At 43.7% G+C, this 18,231-nt stretch overlaps 1 protein-coding gene across 1 annotated transcript in view; it reads right to left on the reverse strand.

Annotated features, from left to right (window-relative positions):
- Nucleotides 1-18,231, reverse strand: part of LOC306924828 (dolichyl-diphosphooligosaccharide--protein glycosyltransferase subunit STT3B-like) — a 74,601-nt gene that overhangs the window by 10,960 nt on the left and 45,410 nt on the right. The window contains exons 4-10 of the mRNA XM_079503484.1: nt 17,143-17,208; nt 16,039-16,138; nt 10,024-10,122; nt 8,978-9,124; nt 7,661-7,709; nt 6,097-6,251; nt 1,114-1,325 (exon numbers count right to left, since the gene is read on the reverse strand). Of these exons, the coding sequence (XP_079359610.1) occupies nt 1,114-1,325; nt 6,097-6,251; nt 7,661-7,709; nt 8,978-9,124; nt 10,024-10,122; nt 16,039-16,138; nt 17,143-17,208 (828 nt within the window). The remainder of the gene's footprint in view (nt 1-1,113; nt 1,326-6,096; nt 6,252-7,660; nt 7,710-8,977; nt 9,125-10,023; nt 10,123-16,038; nt 16,139-17,142; nt 17,209-18,231) is intronic.

The raw sequence follows: 18,231 nt of genomic DNA on the forward strand, positions 1-18,231 counted from the left end.
CAGTAATTTCTTTTGCACATTTTCAACATTGAACTATATCATTAATATACCTTAGACTTATTGCGAACGCAGTGATTGCGAACGCAGTGAGCATTTACTATGAGACCCAGCAGATCATGTCTGTGTGTGTGTCACGCTGTAACACCACCCGCCCACCACCAGAGGGCGCAGCTGTATCACACACACACACACACACACACACACACACACACACACACACACACACACACACACACACACACACACACACACACACACACACACACACACACACACACACACACACACACACACACACACACACACACACACACACACACACACACACACACACACACACACACACACACACACACACACACACCTTAAAAAAAACTTAACTTAAAAAGGAAAAACTTTAAAAAAACTTAACTTAAAAAAAAACTTAACTTAAAAAAAAACCTAAAAAGGAAAAACTTTAAAAGGAAAAACTTAAAAAAAACTTAACTTAAAAAAAAAACTTAACTTAAAAAAAGATCTTAAAAAACACAACAAAAAGAGAACTTAAAAAAAACCTTAAAAAATTACGTAATTTATTCTAATTGTTGTTTTTGCAATTTACGAGCTGCGTTCGCTTCCCGCGTTCGCGCGTCTTACTTGTTGTGAAGAAGTAATACAAAAAGTCCCCCCCTTCTGTTTAGCCTAGAACTGGAGGTCTAGAACTTGGCGTCATGTAGTGATCATTCACATAGATGTACTCTGCAAGCCAAAAAGTACATCTTTGTGATGTCACTGATCACATGACCCTAAGTTCTAGACCTCCAGTTCTAGGCTAAACAGAAGGGGGGGACTTTTTGTATTACTTCTACACAAGAACTCTAAGGTACTGTATATTAATGACATAGTTCAATGTTGAAAATGAGTGGTTTTCCCCTTTAATTATCATATCTGCCCCGGGCAATTTGTGATTACGAAGCCCAACAACCAAACAGAAATGTAATTTGTTCCAGTGTTCAACAAAAATACTAATCGCAATAATTTGTGTGACAATGAATGAATCGTCATGTAAAATGTCAATCGTGACAGCCCCGCATACACATACACACACGCATGCACGCACACTGGACCTCGGACCTTATCGTAGAGGTTGCCAGAGTTCTTGCGGTCGTCCTCGTCACTGCTGTCCTCGACGGGAGGGCTCTCTCTCTTCATGTCGTCGCCCAGGTAGTGTTCAAACACACTGGAGAAGGCCACTGCCGACAGCATGCATACTACCGGCGTCAGGGTCAACATCAGGCGCACCATCACACCGGCAAAGTACACAGCACTGATGGCATACAGCGCCACTGTGGAGGGAAACGACAGAAAGAGAGAGTGAGTTCACAGCACTGATGGCATACAGCGCCACTGTGGAGGGAAACGACAGAAAGAGAGTGAGTTCAAAGCACTGATGGCATACAGCGCCACTGTGGAGGGAAACGACAGAAAGAGAGAGTGAGTTCACAGCACTGATGGCATACAGCGCCACTGTGGAGGGAAACGACAGGAGAGAGTGAGTTCAAAGCACTGATGGCATACAGCGCCACTGTGGAGGGAAACGACAGGAGAGAGTGAGTTCAAAGCACTGATGGCATACAGCGCCACTGTGGAGGGAAACGACAGAAAGAGAGACTGAGTTCAAAGCACTGATGGCATACAGCGCAACTGTGGAGGGAAACGACAGAAAGAGAGACTGAGTTCAAAGCACTGATGGCATACAGCGCCACTGTGGAGGGAAACGACAGAAAGAGAGACTGAGTTCAAAGAACTGATGGCATACAGCGCCACTGTGGAGGGAAACGACAGAAAGCGAGAGTGAGTTCACGACGTTACAGAGAAGTAGGAGTCAGAGAAAAGGGAAACGTGTAAAGTCAAAAAGGAGAGGAACTTGAGTTTGATCACTCTGATGAAAGAGCTCCGTGCTCATGAAATGCGGGGCCAATGGAAGTCTGCTGTGGACAGGATTTCACACAGGGGAGCAGCAAAGATGTTATGCATATTTTAAGACAAAGTCAAACGGCTTGCCTTGCATGAATACCGAATGCACAAACACAGACAGCTGAAACTAAAGACAGCAGTGGTTGTGAGAGGGAACTCACGTACACGCAGGTGAGAACGAGACATGCATGCAGAGAGGATGTGTAGGCATAAGAGAGATGACTGACAGACAGACAGATAGAGAAAAAATAATTAAGTCTGTGTGTTTGACTAGGGTTTGACTGGATTGTTGAATTACTACATGACCATAATGCTTTGGAAGCACTGTCCCTCCTTGTGGAGAGGGGCACATATTGCACAAATTAAAGTGTTTCTTGTGTCCTAAACATTAAAATAACATCTGGTACATTGTAAAAGTTAATGTTGGACTTAGACAGGCCCATTTCCTTTCCTTTCAAAAAGTTGTATACATCCAACAAATATTGGATTTGGCTTTTACGCCACCCACTTTTCTCCCTACCCGTCTGAAATAGCAATATTAATAGAAATAGCAATATTTTACCTATTAATAAAACTGCTTCACAAACAACAATGCTGGTGCAACTAAAACATAAGCTGCTTGTTAGTGGCTTGCATAACGCAAAAATGTGTGGCTTGCATAAAAGTATCAATATGTACCACATATTTCCTAGTTGCGGTACAGAACATTACTTTGAGTAACGCAATTTTCAATTTCATAATATATTATTAAATCATTTATACAGGTTTTTTTCATAGCATTGTATATTTGTCTGTCATTAAATGTTTTGATCCATTGAGTACAAAAGACCCCAATAGAAACAAGCCATAGGCTTTCTTTCTTAACAGAAATACCTTGTATTGAACTGTACTCTCCTGTGCAGACCTTGTATTGAACTGTAATCTACTGTGCTTGTCTTTGCAAACTGTTAATAACGTAATCAATCAATGAAGTCAATGTGAGGGGAGGTACATGGTCCCAATACATCCAGTCTATTCCCATTTGCCAGAGAAGCTTGCAGATTGGACTTGGAGGTTAAAATACACAGGCAGGACACCCATGCACATTTTACCACCCCAATCATCATATTATGCATTAGGCCAAGCAACCCATTTCATACAATTCTCATCTCTGGGACCCCAATCTACATTGTAAAATGTTAATTTCACTCTCCCAGAGTGTAAACCACACACTCATCTGCTCCAATGTTAGTTATTGTCACGTTTCGAGCCAAGGCCCAAAGCCTTGGTACAGAAGAAACGTTGTCAATAAATTACATTGGAGCAGACAAGTGTGCAGGTTTATTCTTTTTCTTATGTCACTTTCCAACCCAGCACCTCAACTAAGTGATGTGCGTATTCTACTCGTTTTTTTTTAACTCTGATAGTGTACGCATGGAACCAAATGGACCAATACCAGTCCATTTGGTTCCATTTGTAAACTCCCAGAGTTGCAGATTGTTGATAGTTGATAGTTTCCCTTTTGGAAACTATCAATAATTTAGCTGGGGACCCCCTGGAAACCCTCAAGAATCCCTGGAGGTCCTAGAGACCCCACGTCTAAACCAGTGTTCTAGATAGAGAAGTAATGTCAAGTCTTTGGACAGGAAAAAGTACCAAAGTCATTGTACTTCAGTGTATCCAGAGTGTGTTAGCAATAAAACATGGGGCAGCATTAGCTGTGAGTGTATAAAAAGTTAACAGGATGGTGAAACGCTGAGCATGCGGGCAGTGAAGCCGTGCCTGGGTCTATAATCCACCCTGGGCTTGGGGGAGCTGGGGACCATACACTGGCTCAGAAGTGTGGGAAGAATAGTGATGAAACATAGAAAGCGAGGATTCTCCTTGATCTTGAATAACCATAAATATGTTATAGTATAGACAAACTCCCTCCACTGCATGGCAACATCTCACTCTTGCGTGGGGAGTGACATATGGGGACATGACTCCATTCAACCCAACTCCATAAATATGCTGAAGACTCGTCAATTAGGGGGTGCATACGTTGGTTAGGCATAGGGTGCAGACGTTGGTTAGACATACCAACGTAATCATTCGTGCTGCGGGTTAAAAATCACCCGTTGCTTCCGCGTGCGGTTAGGGTTAGGTTAGGGTTTGGGGTGGATTAAAAAAAAAATCTCAAGACAGAAAATGTTTGTATGACCAACTCCTAATAATAAATCACAGATTGACGCTTTAACCTTTGCTTTTATATGAAATATCCGAGACTATAGTATTAATTTTTTTATGGAAGATGCTATATAGAACATATCGATAGTCTGACCACTTCAAATGCTCTATTATTAAAATAACCACAAATAGTCGATCTACAGATGCTCTGAATGCGTCTGAAATGCATTGAGAGAACATGAGAAGCTTGTTCGCTGAGAACTTTAATCCATGATGTTATCAAAACATTATCTGGACTGCACCTGTCACTGTCAGGGAGATCAACCATTAATAACTGCAATTCCGATCGTGTTGCAAAACACTTATGCTACTTTACAGATCTTGGACTAGGGTACATGACATGGGGACAGTGGGCCAAACGTGGCCACCCATAAAGTGATTGCCTTTTGCAAAGTGCCCTGGAGTCATGGATCCAAATCAGACAAGCGATCAATGATTAAAAGATATGTATTGATTTTGTGAGCCAACCACACTACTTTCATGTCAAACATATTTTGTGCAACCCTGATTGTGGGTGCAAGAAGGTACACTTCAGTGTTGAACAATCTTGAAATTAAGTTATCCCAGAAGGGTACACTTCCACTTGACATTGTTTCTCAGCTACTGTACAAAGTCGGGACAATGGACCACCAGAGTATTAACTTTTATTTTTACTCAAGATGCAAACGCATCAGATGTGCAAAGTTTAATTCTTGACAAATCCATACCCTGGATAATAGCTTTGCTTTTTAAAATACATTATTGTAGAAATGAGTTGGAAAAACTTGAAATCATTCTTACAGAGGCTCAGATGCGTTGGCAAAGCACTTCTTAACACGAGGCTCAGATGTGTTTGCAGAGTACTTCTTAGTCTAAACATCACTGAGATTTCCTAATACAGAGCAAGATGGTGCTCTATTAAGCAAAGCTGTTTCAGGACTGACTGACTTTATTTTTTGCCCACATGCAAATAGTCGGGCCGGCCTGGGAACCGAAGATTAGAATTAGAGCCCGAGTCTTCACATACTGTACCCTACAGTATGTGGTAGGTGGCCTAACAATTGTCTTTTTGCCACACGCATAGAGTGTCTCATTGGCATTCTCTCTTTTTCTACGATTACTTTTTATGGTGCTTCAACTTTATTGGACAGCCTGCAGCAAACGGCGGCAGTAAAGAGGGATGAGTGGGGATGAGGAGTAAGTAGCAGATCAAGGACTAGATTTAAATTCACAACCTGCCACAAGCTTAGATTGGAAAGAGAAAACAGGAATGATGCACAGCTGCAGCCTAAGAGCTTGACTTAAATTAGCTAGACATGAGTACGTTGGTCTACAATCTACATCATCATACAGCCTCCCTGCTGTTATGTTCTCAATGTGCAGGAAGAGCACAATTAAATACCAAGTGATTGATGCGGCTACTGTAAAAATAATTACCTACTTCAGACACACTTTTCATGGACCATGGGCATTTCACGACCATTTTAATGTGGTCACAAAACAAATGTGTTGATTTTACCCCAGCAATTATCAATTGAGTGTACAAAAAAAAGCCCTAAAGATCACTGCACTCTGCTGCTTGTTGTGCATAGCTGCATCACTGTAATCCCATAATGACAGTAAAGAACGCCTTCTCGGGCACAACGGCTATAATAATGGATCATGGCCTGACTGACTGTGCTTTGAGGCTTAGAAGGACTCCGATCAATCACCTGCTTCACCACCGGTGCCCTTAATGCAGAGGCACAGCACAACACTCGTCTCGTGAAGTACGCAGCTGCATATCGTTTCTTACCAGCAACAACACTGATCATACTGCATGGCTGCTTGCACTCTTATCACAGAAACATGTTCTTGTGGGTAAGAGTAGAAAATGATGATTTGTCCTGTACGTTGCTCTTATTTTGAATTCAGAAATAAATCGGTGTGTTTACTGTGTTCTGGGACGCTTACCAAAGACACGTTCGTCGTTGATGTTCTTGATGCAGAACCAGAGGCCCGCTGGGAAGGTGCAGACCAAGATGTGAAGGTCGAAGAAGAATGAGACCCAGGTTGTGGGCTGGTGCTCCGACACAGAGGCGATGATTGGGATGTGGATCTTAGCATAGCTGAGCATGAGCACAGAGCAAGAGAATGGAAGAAAACGTGGGAGAGAGAGAGAAATTGAAATGACAAACCACAGAAGCTGTAAAAGGTCACAACACTAAGTAATCAATGTGTTAAAAGCCACACAAAAAGTCATTTTCTTCGTAGTATTTTATCGCATGGACTGTACTCCCTTTGATTGCATCTACTCAGTTGATATTAACTTCAGCTGATAGTAAAATTAAGTGGCTCACGATAGCCTGAGGAGTGAAAGTAGTAACTGTTGTCAGTCATCATCTAGAGTCCAAACGTTATTGTACATTATACTGCACTGCAGCAAAACCACCTCAAAGTCCAAAGAACGCACCCAGGCCCACTTACAGTCTTACACGCATACAGTCACAGTGGAACGCACCCAGGCCCACTTACACGCATACAGTCACAGTGGAACGCACCCAGGCCCACTTACACACATACAGTCACAGTGCAGAACGCACCCAGGCCCACTTACACGCATACAGAACACACCCAGGCCCACTTACACGCATACAGAACACACCCAGGCCCACTTACACGCATACAGAACACACCCAGGCCCACTTACACGCATACAGAACACACCCAGGCCCACTTACACGCATACAGAACACACCCAGGCCCACTTACACGCATACAGTCACAGTGCAGAACGCACCCAGGCCCACTTACAGTCTTACACGCATACAGTCACAGTGCACGTTTTAGAGTTGGAAGGCTGATTCTGCACTCGGCAAGACCCTATAAGACCAGAAAAGTAGCTGTATCTGTTTAGGAATTTATGATGGGGGTTGACTGACAAGCCCAAAGAAACATCTCTCTCTTTGAACTACTTTGTGTGATTTACTTGCTAAAACACGAAGCAATCCAGAATGCTCGTCACATTAAAAAATGAAAGGACTCTTGCCAAGCCTCAGTGCACCAGTTACAGTAGAGGCACTTCATTTCACCCTCTGTGAGGAACAAAGTAAACAGAATCGTGTACTTGTGGTTCTGTCAGAGACCATCAAAGTAGGGGTGCATTATACAACTCTGAAAATGAATCCAATATATGAATAATAGATTTGGGGGTGCCCAGTGCCCACCACCACGGAGGCTGGGTGTTCCAATCCACCACGGTGCGTCCAGCTTTGTCGAGCGTCTACGAACAACACTGGCCCGTGTTCGGGGCAGGCAAGCCGGGCGGGGAGGGTGATGTTTGTCACTGCACGTATTCCTCAACTCAAAAGGTTTGCATTGATACGTTGATTTATAAAAAGAATATATATATATATATATATATATATATATATATATACACACACACACACACACAAATCAATAGTTGCATCCCTACAGAAACAAAATGTGCAACTGTTCCAGCCAGGGACTGGAAAGGTGTATAGCGATGACCTACCCAGTATCCCACAGGGAATAGAAGCGTCCGCTCCATGGAGCAATGTAGCCTGAGGGTGACAGAGAGTAAATACTCATTACACAAAACACATACAAGAACCCACCCACCAACACACACATTAAAATACACAGGAACCCACACACAACATTTGTGAATTGTTAGCTTGTCACAGATCAGTGGAACATATAATTGGTTTTAAACATTCCTTATTTTGTGTATTATATCAATGATATAATTACTCTCCAATATGTATGTGCTCTACTGTAATGTGCGTAAGCAGTATCACAGACAGTAAATGGATATATTGAGGTCTCCCTCGACTGGTGAGTCAGCTGGACTGTAGAATGATAAATGAGAACATGGAAACTAATCACATTTAACATATTGCAAACATATGAGCTACTGTAGCTAATGAGGAACTGGGCTGCTGCACTCATTAAATAGCAAGCACGATGGTATTTACAGCTAGCCACGGTTGAGTAATTAGAAGTGACAGGTCAGGGCCCCGCCCTAGTGGTCACAGGAATTAGTGATGACTATTGGGCTCCCACATTGCATGCAATACAATGACAGGTTTCAGTGAAAGTGTTGGTTTTTCATTTAGACTTTGATTCGCTGTGACATTATTGCTGCTTGTCTGTCATTAGGTCTGGAACATCCAGTCTCTACCTATGGATAGTAAGCTACCATGTGTGCAGTTTGTGAACAAAGCCACATAAATAAATCACAATGCTATGTTGAATGGTAAAGCTGCACTGTACAGGCTGGCTGCATGTGGGCATGTCGACTAGTGTGGTAAGAGTCTACATCTCTTTTAGTCAAATGGAAATGGTGATACTGTATTTATAATCCTAACCCAGAAAGTACAAAAGTGCTACACCAGTCCAGAACAGTGCTGGTTTAACTCAGAGATTCGCCAATTCTTTGCGTAGATTCAACTACGAACCAATTTTCACACTATTCATGAGTTTCAATTTGCCTGGACTGTTAACGCCGTTTTCATTCATGGCCTGAGATGGTAACGTTTTGTGATGTAATGCAAATAGTGCTATGAGCTGTGATTCATCTACTTCTGCTGGGACCGAGAACGATTTTGACTTGAATGTGTAACCATTATGTGAATCCACGGTTTGGTTCAAGCCTCAATTTGTGAGCCACAGTTTGGTACATTTTTTGTATTATTTTTACAGAGACACAGAGTGAGCAGACAAAATGGTGCCATGGGCAAAGTGATGTCATTGCCTGCAATGCTGTCTGAAAGATGTATTTGACTCCCGTTAGCGAGGCGTTTAAGGAACTGTTCTTGGGCACACTCACCTGTGTATGTCAGGTAGATGACAGAGAGAAACACTGCACCAGCAGCCAGAGACACACCAAGGAAGAACAGAGTCTGGAACTCCTGTCTGGTCAGCCTGTCCTTCAGATACTGCAGAAACGCATAGGCCTGAAGCAGCGCAAACACACCTGGATAGATACGACACACGCAAGGAAGAAGTAAATGCTTGTTTTTTTGCACTTATGTATAAATTCAAATACCAGTGCAATGACCATTATAAATAATATTCCCCAAAGACTTACAAGAGTACAGAACAAAACTGCAGTCAAAATACTAATTGGCGCTTGGACGGTGCAGGGGTAAAGATCCTGTCCACCACCACGGCACGGACACTAGGGGTTTGAATCCGCTGGTGCATCAGGCTTGGCCGAGCGCCCATACGAACACAATTGGCTGTGTTCATGGAAGGGAAGTGGGCCCAGGAGGGGCATGTCAACAGGGGTTGTTGAACACTAGGGGTATCGCGTTTCCCCACACGCTACATCCTCCCAGGTGGGGAACTCCTCACTTACAGGTGAGCCAGTAGGGATCAACAGCAGCAACAACAATTAAGTGTATATGGGGAATTTCGGAAAAGGATCAAAAAAATAATTGGCTCCTCTCAATTAATGAAGAAAATAAATAAATAAACACTACTAATTACAGCATGTGCATTGTACACACACACACCCACACACACACACACACACACACTTAAGCATGCAAGCAACATACTCATAGACACCGCCGCCAGACACGCAAACAAATTATAAAACAAAGTAAACAAGGTAAACGAGGCAATAAATAGAACATATTTTTCCGATTATGAAAAATGGGGCTGCCTGCAGCAAGCACACCCAGACCGTGTTTACAAGACAACTCATCTGAGACACTGCTAATGGAGTTGGTATACAGCTCAAGTCCAATAAAAAAAAGTCTTCAAAAGTGGTCCAATATGAACAACACGTGGCAGTTACTGGACAACAAATGTCTATTTTACATTTCTATTGACTTTTACCTCTGACCGCAGGTGATTAATGTTACTGACCTGCTGCAGCCATGTGCTCGCTGGTTCTGATTGGCTGGAAGCCCACAAAAGGAATCTGCATGGAGAGGACCAGGCCTACGATGTAGAAGGTACTGTACGCTGGAAGGACACACAAAGCACACAAGTTAACATGTATATATACACGGATGGCTAAACAGACCACACACACACACACATGTATATATGTATATATATATACACAACAAGTATATACACCAGTAAGACGCCTGGGGGCAAGAAGCAACCTCGCCCTAAAGCACTGGCCATATATGGAGCTTATCTTGAGTGTACAGGGTGTGATGGTCAGATCAAGATATGGAATGTCAGAACAGGTCAGCTCCAGGGTGGCAGCTGGGGCAGTGTATTGAATGTACAGGGTTTGATGAGGGCCCAGGTAGGGCCGGGCCTTAATTTCCAGGCCTGTTGAGAACTCTAGTTTTCGCCGGCTGCCAGGCGCGGCTGCTCAAATAACATTGGGGCAGAGTTTAAATAGAAAGGTATCAGTCAAAAGAGAGACATCGAAGAGGAAGGATGGATGGGGAACGATCAACATATGGAATGTCATATTGTCGCAAAGCTTGTCGACATTCGAATGTACAACTGCATATACAAGGCGTGTCCCAGTGCAGACTAACAAGAAAGTTGAAGAACTGGAGAGTAGAAAATACTTCTGTTCCAAATGCAAAACAACCTTTACAGACCTCTACTGAAGATCAAAATAGAAGACTCCACGGACGAACTATGGGTGATATGCTTCCAGGAAACCACTGAGGTCGTGCTGGGTCACAATGTATAGTCACTGGCAGAACTCAGACACTAATGGGACTGCATTCGAAAATGTCTTTCAAAAAGTAATCTCTACCAGGCTGCCCAGGCATGTCTTCATGAAGAAAGTCAAGCTGTAGACATACAACAATAACGATCAACCTGAGACCACAGTAATGGACATCCAACCAGAGGATAGAGATCTCAGCCACCTGGGGGCTGATGTCACGTGATGTCACGATGACCCGGAGGCTGGCCTAGGGTGAGTGACGGGAATTGCGAGTGTCGTGACAGAGTGACAAGGATTGTGGGTTAAGTGACAAAAACGCAAGATTTCATAGTTATGTGACCTTCGGTCGCAACAATAAACTCTGGATAAACACACCCTAACTGGAGCGAGTCTTGGTGACCACCGTTTCGGTGGCGAGTAAAAACAGAGAGAAGGGCTGGTGGTTCGCTCTTCACCGTGGATCAGTGACGTCATGTTGTAGTTTTCGGTGGTCACCTCATCACTGAAAACTCAACTATGAATAGGCCTTCAGTCTGTATGTATGTGTACTGAATGATTCCCAATTGTATGTGCCCGTCCATCCGTCTCCGTCTGCAGCTAATCTCACAAACCCTAGGCTGACCCAGCCTGTGTGATCTCTGGTGTGGAGGGGTGGGTGCCGGAACAAAAAAAAAGCAGTGGATCCTATTGGTTCACCGATCTGAGGTACACAATTAAGCCTTTACGGAAAAACAATTTACACACTTGGGCGCGAGCAAAGCAACCGCACAACACACCGCGTGATTGCTCCAACCAAAGCGTCTCCAACAAGCTGCTCAATTTGACAACAAAGTCTCATAACGGGCTCTAAATGGTTTTGTTTTGACCAACACAATGCAAACAGAGCTTAAAAAAATGAAGTGCTTCATAGAGGCTTACTGGAGGCAAACTAGATGCGAGATGAGTTTTTCAGAGAGACAATTATGACACCTTAGGCTATGAAAACTACAGACGGCCTCAGGAGAGTAAATCAATTCATTTGCCGGAGGACTTGTGTGTGTGCAGGTGTATGCCTATGCAGAAGCCTTCAGCAGCTTTGCATTTTATTTTAACTGATTAAAATGGTAATATCCTGAGCATTGCTTCAGGGATAGAGTTGGGATGATGATTGGCAGGTTATCATAACAGGTTTTAAGTGGGCTCTGCCAAGACCAAACACACAAAAAGAAGAGTGACGGGGAGAATGCAGAATAAGACAATAAGAAAACAAGAAGATGTGCATTATGTTCTTCAGTTATTGTCCCTCTATTGCAGCCTTTAAAGACCAGCTGAAATGAAAAACATGTTTCACACTTTTAGAGCATATCCACGGTCACTGATAATAGTGATAAAACCAGTAAAACGCCCTGATGCACGCATCCACCTGGGTGACGGCGAGCGCTGGGGGTTCGGATCAACATATGGAATGAATTCTAGTTTAGTAGTAGCATCAACAGATATAAAAACCTATAATACCTTGTGTGTATAGTCTCACGTGGAGGAGAGACATCAGACATGTCAGTGTAAACATAAGTGGCAGCGAGAGACAGTGCACCTGAAGTCTTTTATACACAGAAAAGGCAATTGTGGTCTGTGTCGTCAGGACAGCCTGGGGACAGGCAGAGCTCAAAGATGACTATGGGGACGACGTGCGAAGATGAGAATGCAGAAAAAGGAGAGATATATTCCACAATCTCTGTCTTTGACTGTCCCCGCCATGAGTGGGCACAAACCTACCCAATCAGACAACCTCTCAGAGTTTCATTCCCTCTCATTATCCACAACCGCCATACAAAGTCAATTTTCTATTGCATTAAAATTCAGTCCTGCACCAAACCCAAAGAAGCTCTTCTCCACCTACTCCTCGCTTCAAAACCTAGCGGCTGTAGCATTGATAAGATCACCTACCAAGACGTTTGATTAGACTTTCTTCCAGCTTCTCACCAATCAACTAACTCATCTACTGTAATGCCAACACCAACCTCTTATGCCTAGCTTCCTTCTCACCTCCAAATGAGGTCCCAGCACTCAAGTGGTTCTCCTTCAACCTGATCAGTCAGACCCACCAGGTTTCTTGAAGAGCTTGGCACGTTACATCATCTGGAGGATCAGACCCTTTATCAACAAAGGAGTCTGCTCAGCTCTAAGCTTCAGTCAGGCGCAAATACTGTGCCTCCTTCCCTGCTAGTCTGTCTGCATTAGAGGTCACCACTGATGTACTGTAGAACAGCAGTACGCCTGGCCTTGAACCTCTCAAAATGTTAATGTCTTTACTCTTTACACTTCTGCACCCACTCCACTGGCTCCCAGTTGCTGCTTGCACCCCATTCCTAAGGCCATGGCACCCCCTACCTGCAAGGATGCAGCCCTAAACCCATTACCCAACACTATCCATCTTGTCTATTAAGATAGATGCTACATTAGTCAGATGTATGTGTTCACATAGGCTATGTACATTGTTTAAATAGATGCCGTTTGCTTGTCCATAGCTGCAATGTTATTTAGAAAGATATGTGTACACATACTTTTCTTAGCAGTCCAGTTATATGACATGCATCGACGGTTTGAAGTTTATATTACCGGTAGTTGTTAATTATGACAACCTGTCACTATAGGAGTGTAAACTTTGCTGTAAAACGTCTGTTAACACTGCACCAGTCTCATGGTCATGAATAAAGATAGAGTGAGGGAGCACTGTGCACTGTCTTGAACACATCAGAATATGTCGATAACAGGTTAGGAATCATGATGAGAGTTAGGTTTGTGGCAATGTCATGATTTTAACTGGACTGACTGAATGGTCGTTTTCTAAGCAGGTTTCCTCATCTCTGTGCTGAAAAACAAGTCTGCATGACTGGACCCGTACCAGATGACACCCATGGGAACCGTAAAAATATAAAAATTAAAAAATAAAATAAAGGCCAGCCCAATTGGTTCCGGGCAGAGAATCAACTTCTCTCGTCTCTCATCTCCACTGCTGTCTTCTGCAGATGACACGATTATTAAAGCCCATAAGGTAAACGTGGATGGCTTTGAAATAGTTGGGACTCGGGAGGACAAGCCTGGAAGATCATTACCTCCCAAAAGAAACTCTAATGTGGTTCTAATCATCTCTATGGCACATAGCGGAAATGAGGGGAGTAACACAAGGTTAAAAGTTCTTCATCATGCAAATCACACAATTCTGTTGCTCCTCAGGGACAGTGCGAGGTGAATTGTGTAAACTTAAAAGTATGGACTGCCCTGCCCTGCCAATACCGTGCAAACATTAGTATTATGTTTAAGAAGATAGCCTGCTACCTCGTTGGCTCTCCCAAAATCTGCAAAGAACAGAAATGCCACAGATTTAACCAAACTTAATAATAATTCTTCTCAAAGCTGATCATCTGCAAGACCGGTGTTTTAGCTTTTTGGCCATTGACAACAAAGCACATATAGATTAATGCTGATCATTTTATAAAGCATACAATAGATTTTTTTGATTTCCTGCTGGAAACCCTGGAATGCAATTCCAGGGTTAACTCTCCGAGTTAAGAGTAAGACCCTGCAGGTCATGAACTGGACTCAAAGTCTAAGTACGTATGCATGCACCGGGGAACATCCAGAGCCAATATAAGTTTGTGCCAACTCAATTATGACTATTGTTACTCCAGACAGAATGTAGTGGTCTGAGCGAGAGCGAGAGCGAGAGAGAGAGTAGAGAGGAGAGGGAGACAAGTGCAGAGAAAGCAAAAGAGAAGTGAGAAAGACAAGAAATTCAACTAAAATGCTTAACGCTAAATTATTCATTTTTACCAAAAACCGCCAGTGAGACAGCAGCATCCATCAAGCCTGACCCCATGCTCATCTCTGCTCTTTTGGATTTATTCCTCCTCTCATCTCCTTTTACGCTCTCCTTCTCTGCTCTCGTCTTTAGTTTATCTCCTTTATGAAGCTTATTAGCTCTCTAACTCTGCTTTCAGCATTCTAGCACTGTGGTTGCACCCTAGATTTAATGTCGATTCCTTATGTCCTGCAGTTTTATACTTTGATTATCATCATGCAGCCATGATTGCATTAAGCAGGACTATTCATCAGCTTCTGTTCCCTGCCCTTCCCTCCATTAGGGGTAGTAGTTAGTCCTTCTGTTCCCTGCCCTTCCCTCCATTAGGGGGTAGAAGTTAGTCCTTCTGTTCCCTGCCCTTCCCTCCATTAGGGGGTAGAAGTTAGTCCTTCTGTTCCCTGCCCTTCCCTCCATTAGGGGATAGAAGTTAGTCCTTCTGTTCCCTGCCCTTCCCTCCATTAGGGGGTAGAAGTTAGTCCTTCTGTTCCCTGCCCTTCCCTCCATTAGGGGGTAGAAGTTAGTCCTTCTGTTCCCTGCCCTTCCCTCCATTAGGGGGTAGAAGTTAGTCCTTCTGTTCCCTGCCCTTCCCTCCATTAGGGGGTAGAGGTTAGTTCTTCTGTTCCCTGCCCTTCCCTCCATTAGGGGGTAGAAGTTAGTCCTTCTGTTCCCTGCCCTTCCCTCCATTAGGGGGTAGAAGTTAGTCCTTCTGTTCCCTGCCCGTCCCTCCATTAGGGGGTAGAGGTTAGTTCTTCTGTTCCCTGCCCTTCCCTCCATTAGGGGGTAGGGGTTAGATGCACATTTTGCAAATATACATACATTCTGTTGAACTGCAGCTGGTTTGCACCCAAGTCAGTTTTCATGTAGTTTTCTTGGATTTCCTGCCCATTCATTATCTCCACTTCTTGCCCCCTTCGCCCCAATTCTCGGTCTCTCTCACAGATTACTTCCATCGGTCTCCAGGGTGTTTGACTGAACTGAATTTGTCTAGTTATAGACACAACACCGTCTGCTAATGAAAGCTATTAATTATCTGCATCTGTGTGTTTACACTGCCCCTGTGGGGAAGAATATTAATGAGGTTGTATGTACAATAAACTGTGCAATGTGAAGGTGGGATGCATGCATGCCTCTAAATCTTCACTGGGGGTCCTACACCAGCAGCAGAGGCACAGCGTGTATGTATGCATGTGTGTGTTGCTGACTGTACAAGAATTTTGCACTTGCGACAAAGGTTTATCCAGAATGAATGTAATGCAGTTTGTCAAACGAGAACACAGGAGAACTGCCAGGTCATGTAAAACTTCTACTTCCAACCGTCCTTGAATTAATGTGGACTTTAAGTTATTCTTATGGATGTGTGTGTGTGTGTGTGTGTGTGTGTGTATGTATTGCATCTCACCTATGTAGACTCTCTTACTGAAGCGCTGCATAAGCAGCAGGACAAATACGTGAAGTGGAATCAGGTTGATGATAAATACGTAGCCTCCCCATGCTGAAACCTGCAACACAAACAACACACACACACACACACACCACACACCACACACCACACACACACACACACACACACACACACACACACACACACACACACACACACACACACACACACACACACACACACACACACAAGATTAATTACGATGAAATCTGGTTATGCATGCACAGGTGTCTGTGTGTGCACACTGCACAGTTTACTGCCTCCTGTTATAATACAATAGTATTTTGATATATCTGTGAGTTCTGAACTGCGGCAGGTCATTTAGTAATAACTAGCCCACTGTTCCCTGTAGACCAGGAAGTGATGTATCAAGTATACACATACTGTACTGTATACGGTATGTACTGTATGTGCACAAACACGCACACACAAACATGCACAGACGTCTTACAAACAATTGAGGACGGCAGACAGACAAGCTCTCTCAAGATGGGATATCAAGGTGACAAGGCTGCATGGCCCATCAGAGAGCTGTGAAATCGTTCTGAGCAACACCGTTAACAGTGCCACTCAAATTATGTTAGCCTGCAAAGCCTCAAAGGCACACACACAGACATGGATATCTCATCATCACTAGCGTTGTGCTCATGGTGAAACAGTGAAAGGGCAGAGGTGTGACAGAACACAGATATGGCTACATGGCATTTGAACCATTCATCCCGAAAATAGTGCACTTTGGCTGAATGATGGTCAATCATGGGAAAAGGTTTCCTCGGGGGGCATCCGTCTTTGTTTGGGGACAATAGGACGGATGATTGTGAGAACATCCATGTCTGACGGAAATCCACTATGATGCTTTGAGTCATTCAAAACAACCTTGAGGGCTCTATTGGTTGCAGTGTCTAATTGTCTGTGGATGTGCTGCTCTGCAAGGAGTGAAATAGTTATCTCTTTGCTGCTGCTTGAAAATGTGTGCGATACTGTGTGCGCGCGATACTCTGTGTGTGTGTGTGCGCGCGATACTCTGTGTGTGTGTGTGTGTGTGTGTGTACATGTCCTCACCATGTAAAAGTAGGACAGGCAGCATCCAATGGTCCAGAAGACAGATCCTGTCTTCACCGACTTCACCTTTAAATCAGAGAAGAGACAAGGATGGGTTATCAGTGAACACACAAGATTTAGAGCACACCTCAGACCAGTCAGGGCCGTCACAATTATACTTTAACAAACATGTTTGATTTTTATGACAGGAATTTGGAAAAATCTGGGTGTAATTGTGCTGGTCAGCGACTGTAATCTGTAATAGTCAGTTGTTGAATGCGTGATGTGGAGGCATTAGGCTATAATGGAGATAGAGTCCATCAGAAAGCAATGGAGGCAGAAAGAGGCAAAGAAACAGAGGGGGTGGGGAGGGATGTGATCCAAGCCATACCGATAGCTAGGTCATGGGGAACAAAAGAAAGTTACATGGACAAGTGCTATCTCCATTAAGCTCCACCATTAACTAGATTCTGTTCATTCTGTTTTGTGGCTTTTTGTCCTATAGGAGACATGCAGCTTGCAACTGCTGCTTACCAAGCACGACCACGTGAATTATTCATCACATTTCTCCCTGTAATGGCCTGTACAGACGAGAGAGCAGCGTGTCCTATACATCTTTACCTTCCCCATCACACCCCGAGAGGCTCGGTTAACGGGCTAGTTCTATCGGGGCCTTAACGAGGCTAACGAGGCCTGACTTAACGAACACGCGTCTCGGAGCTGCTCTTGGTTGAATGAGGCTGCAGATTAGGATGAATGGTCGACCTGAGCTAATGAGACGTATCAGATAAGGAAGCGAGGGATGAAGCGAGAGCATGAAGAGCAGCGGGATAGAAAGAGGATAGGAGGAATGTTATTTAAGGTTCTGCTGATACCACTCCTAATCTGTCCAGGCATGATGCAACCTGTCAAGAAACATCCTTGGTGCGTGTGTGTGTGTGTGTGTGTGTGTGTGTGTGTGTGTGTGTGTGTGTGTGTGTCTTTTCCCAGCTACATTGAGATTAAAAAATCATCTTCATATGGAAATAATGTTAAGCTATTCCCCATCCATCCACATACCTCCAATTACCAATTACTTAGGGAGCTCAATCTCTTTTATTAAATTTCAGT

Source organism: Electrona antarctica (assembly GCF_951216825.1).
Source record: "Electrona antarctica genome assembly, chromosome: 6".
NCBI classification, from domain to species: Eukaryota; Metazoa; Chordata; class Actinopteri; order Myctophiformes; family Myctophidae; genus Electrona; species Electrona antarctica.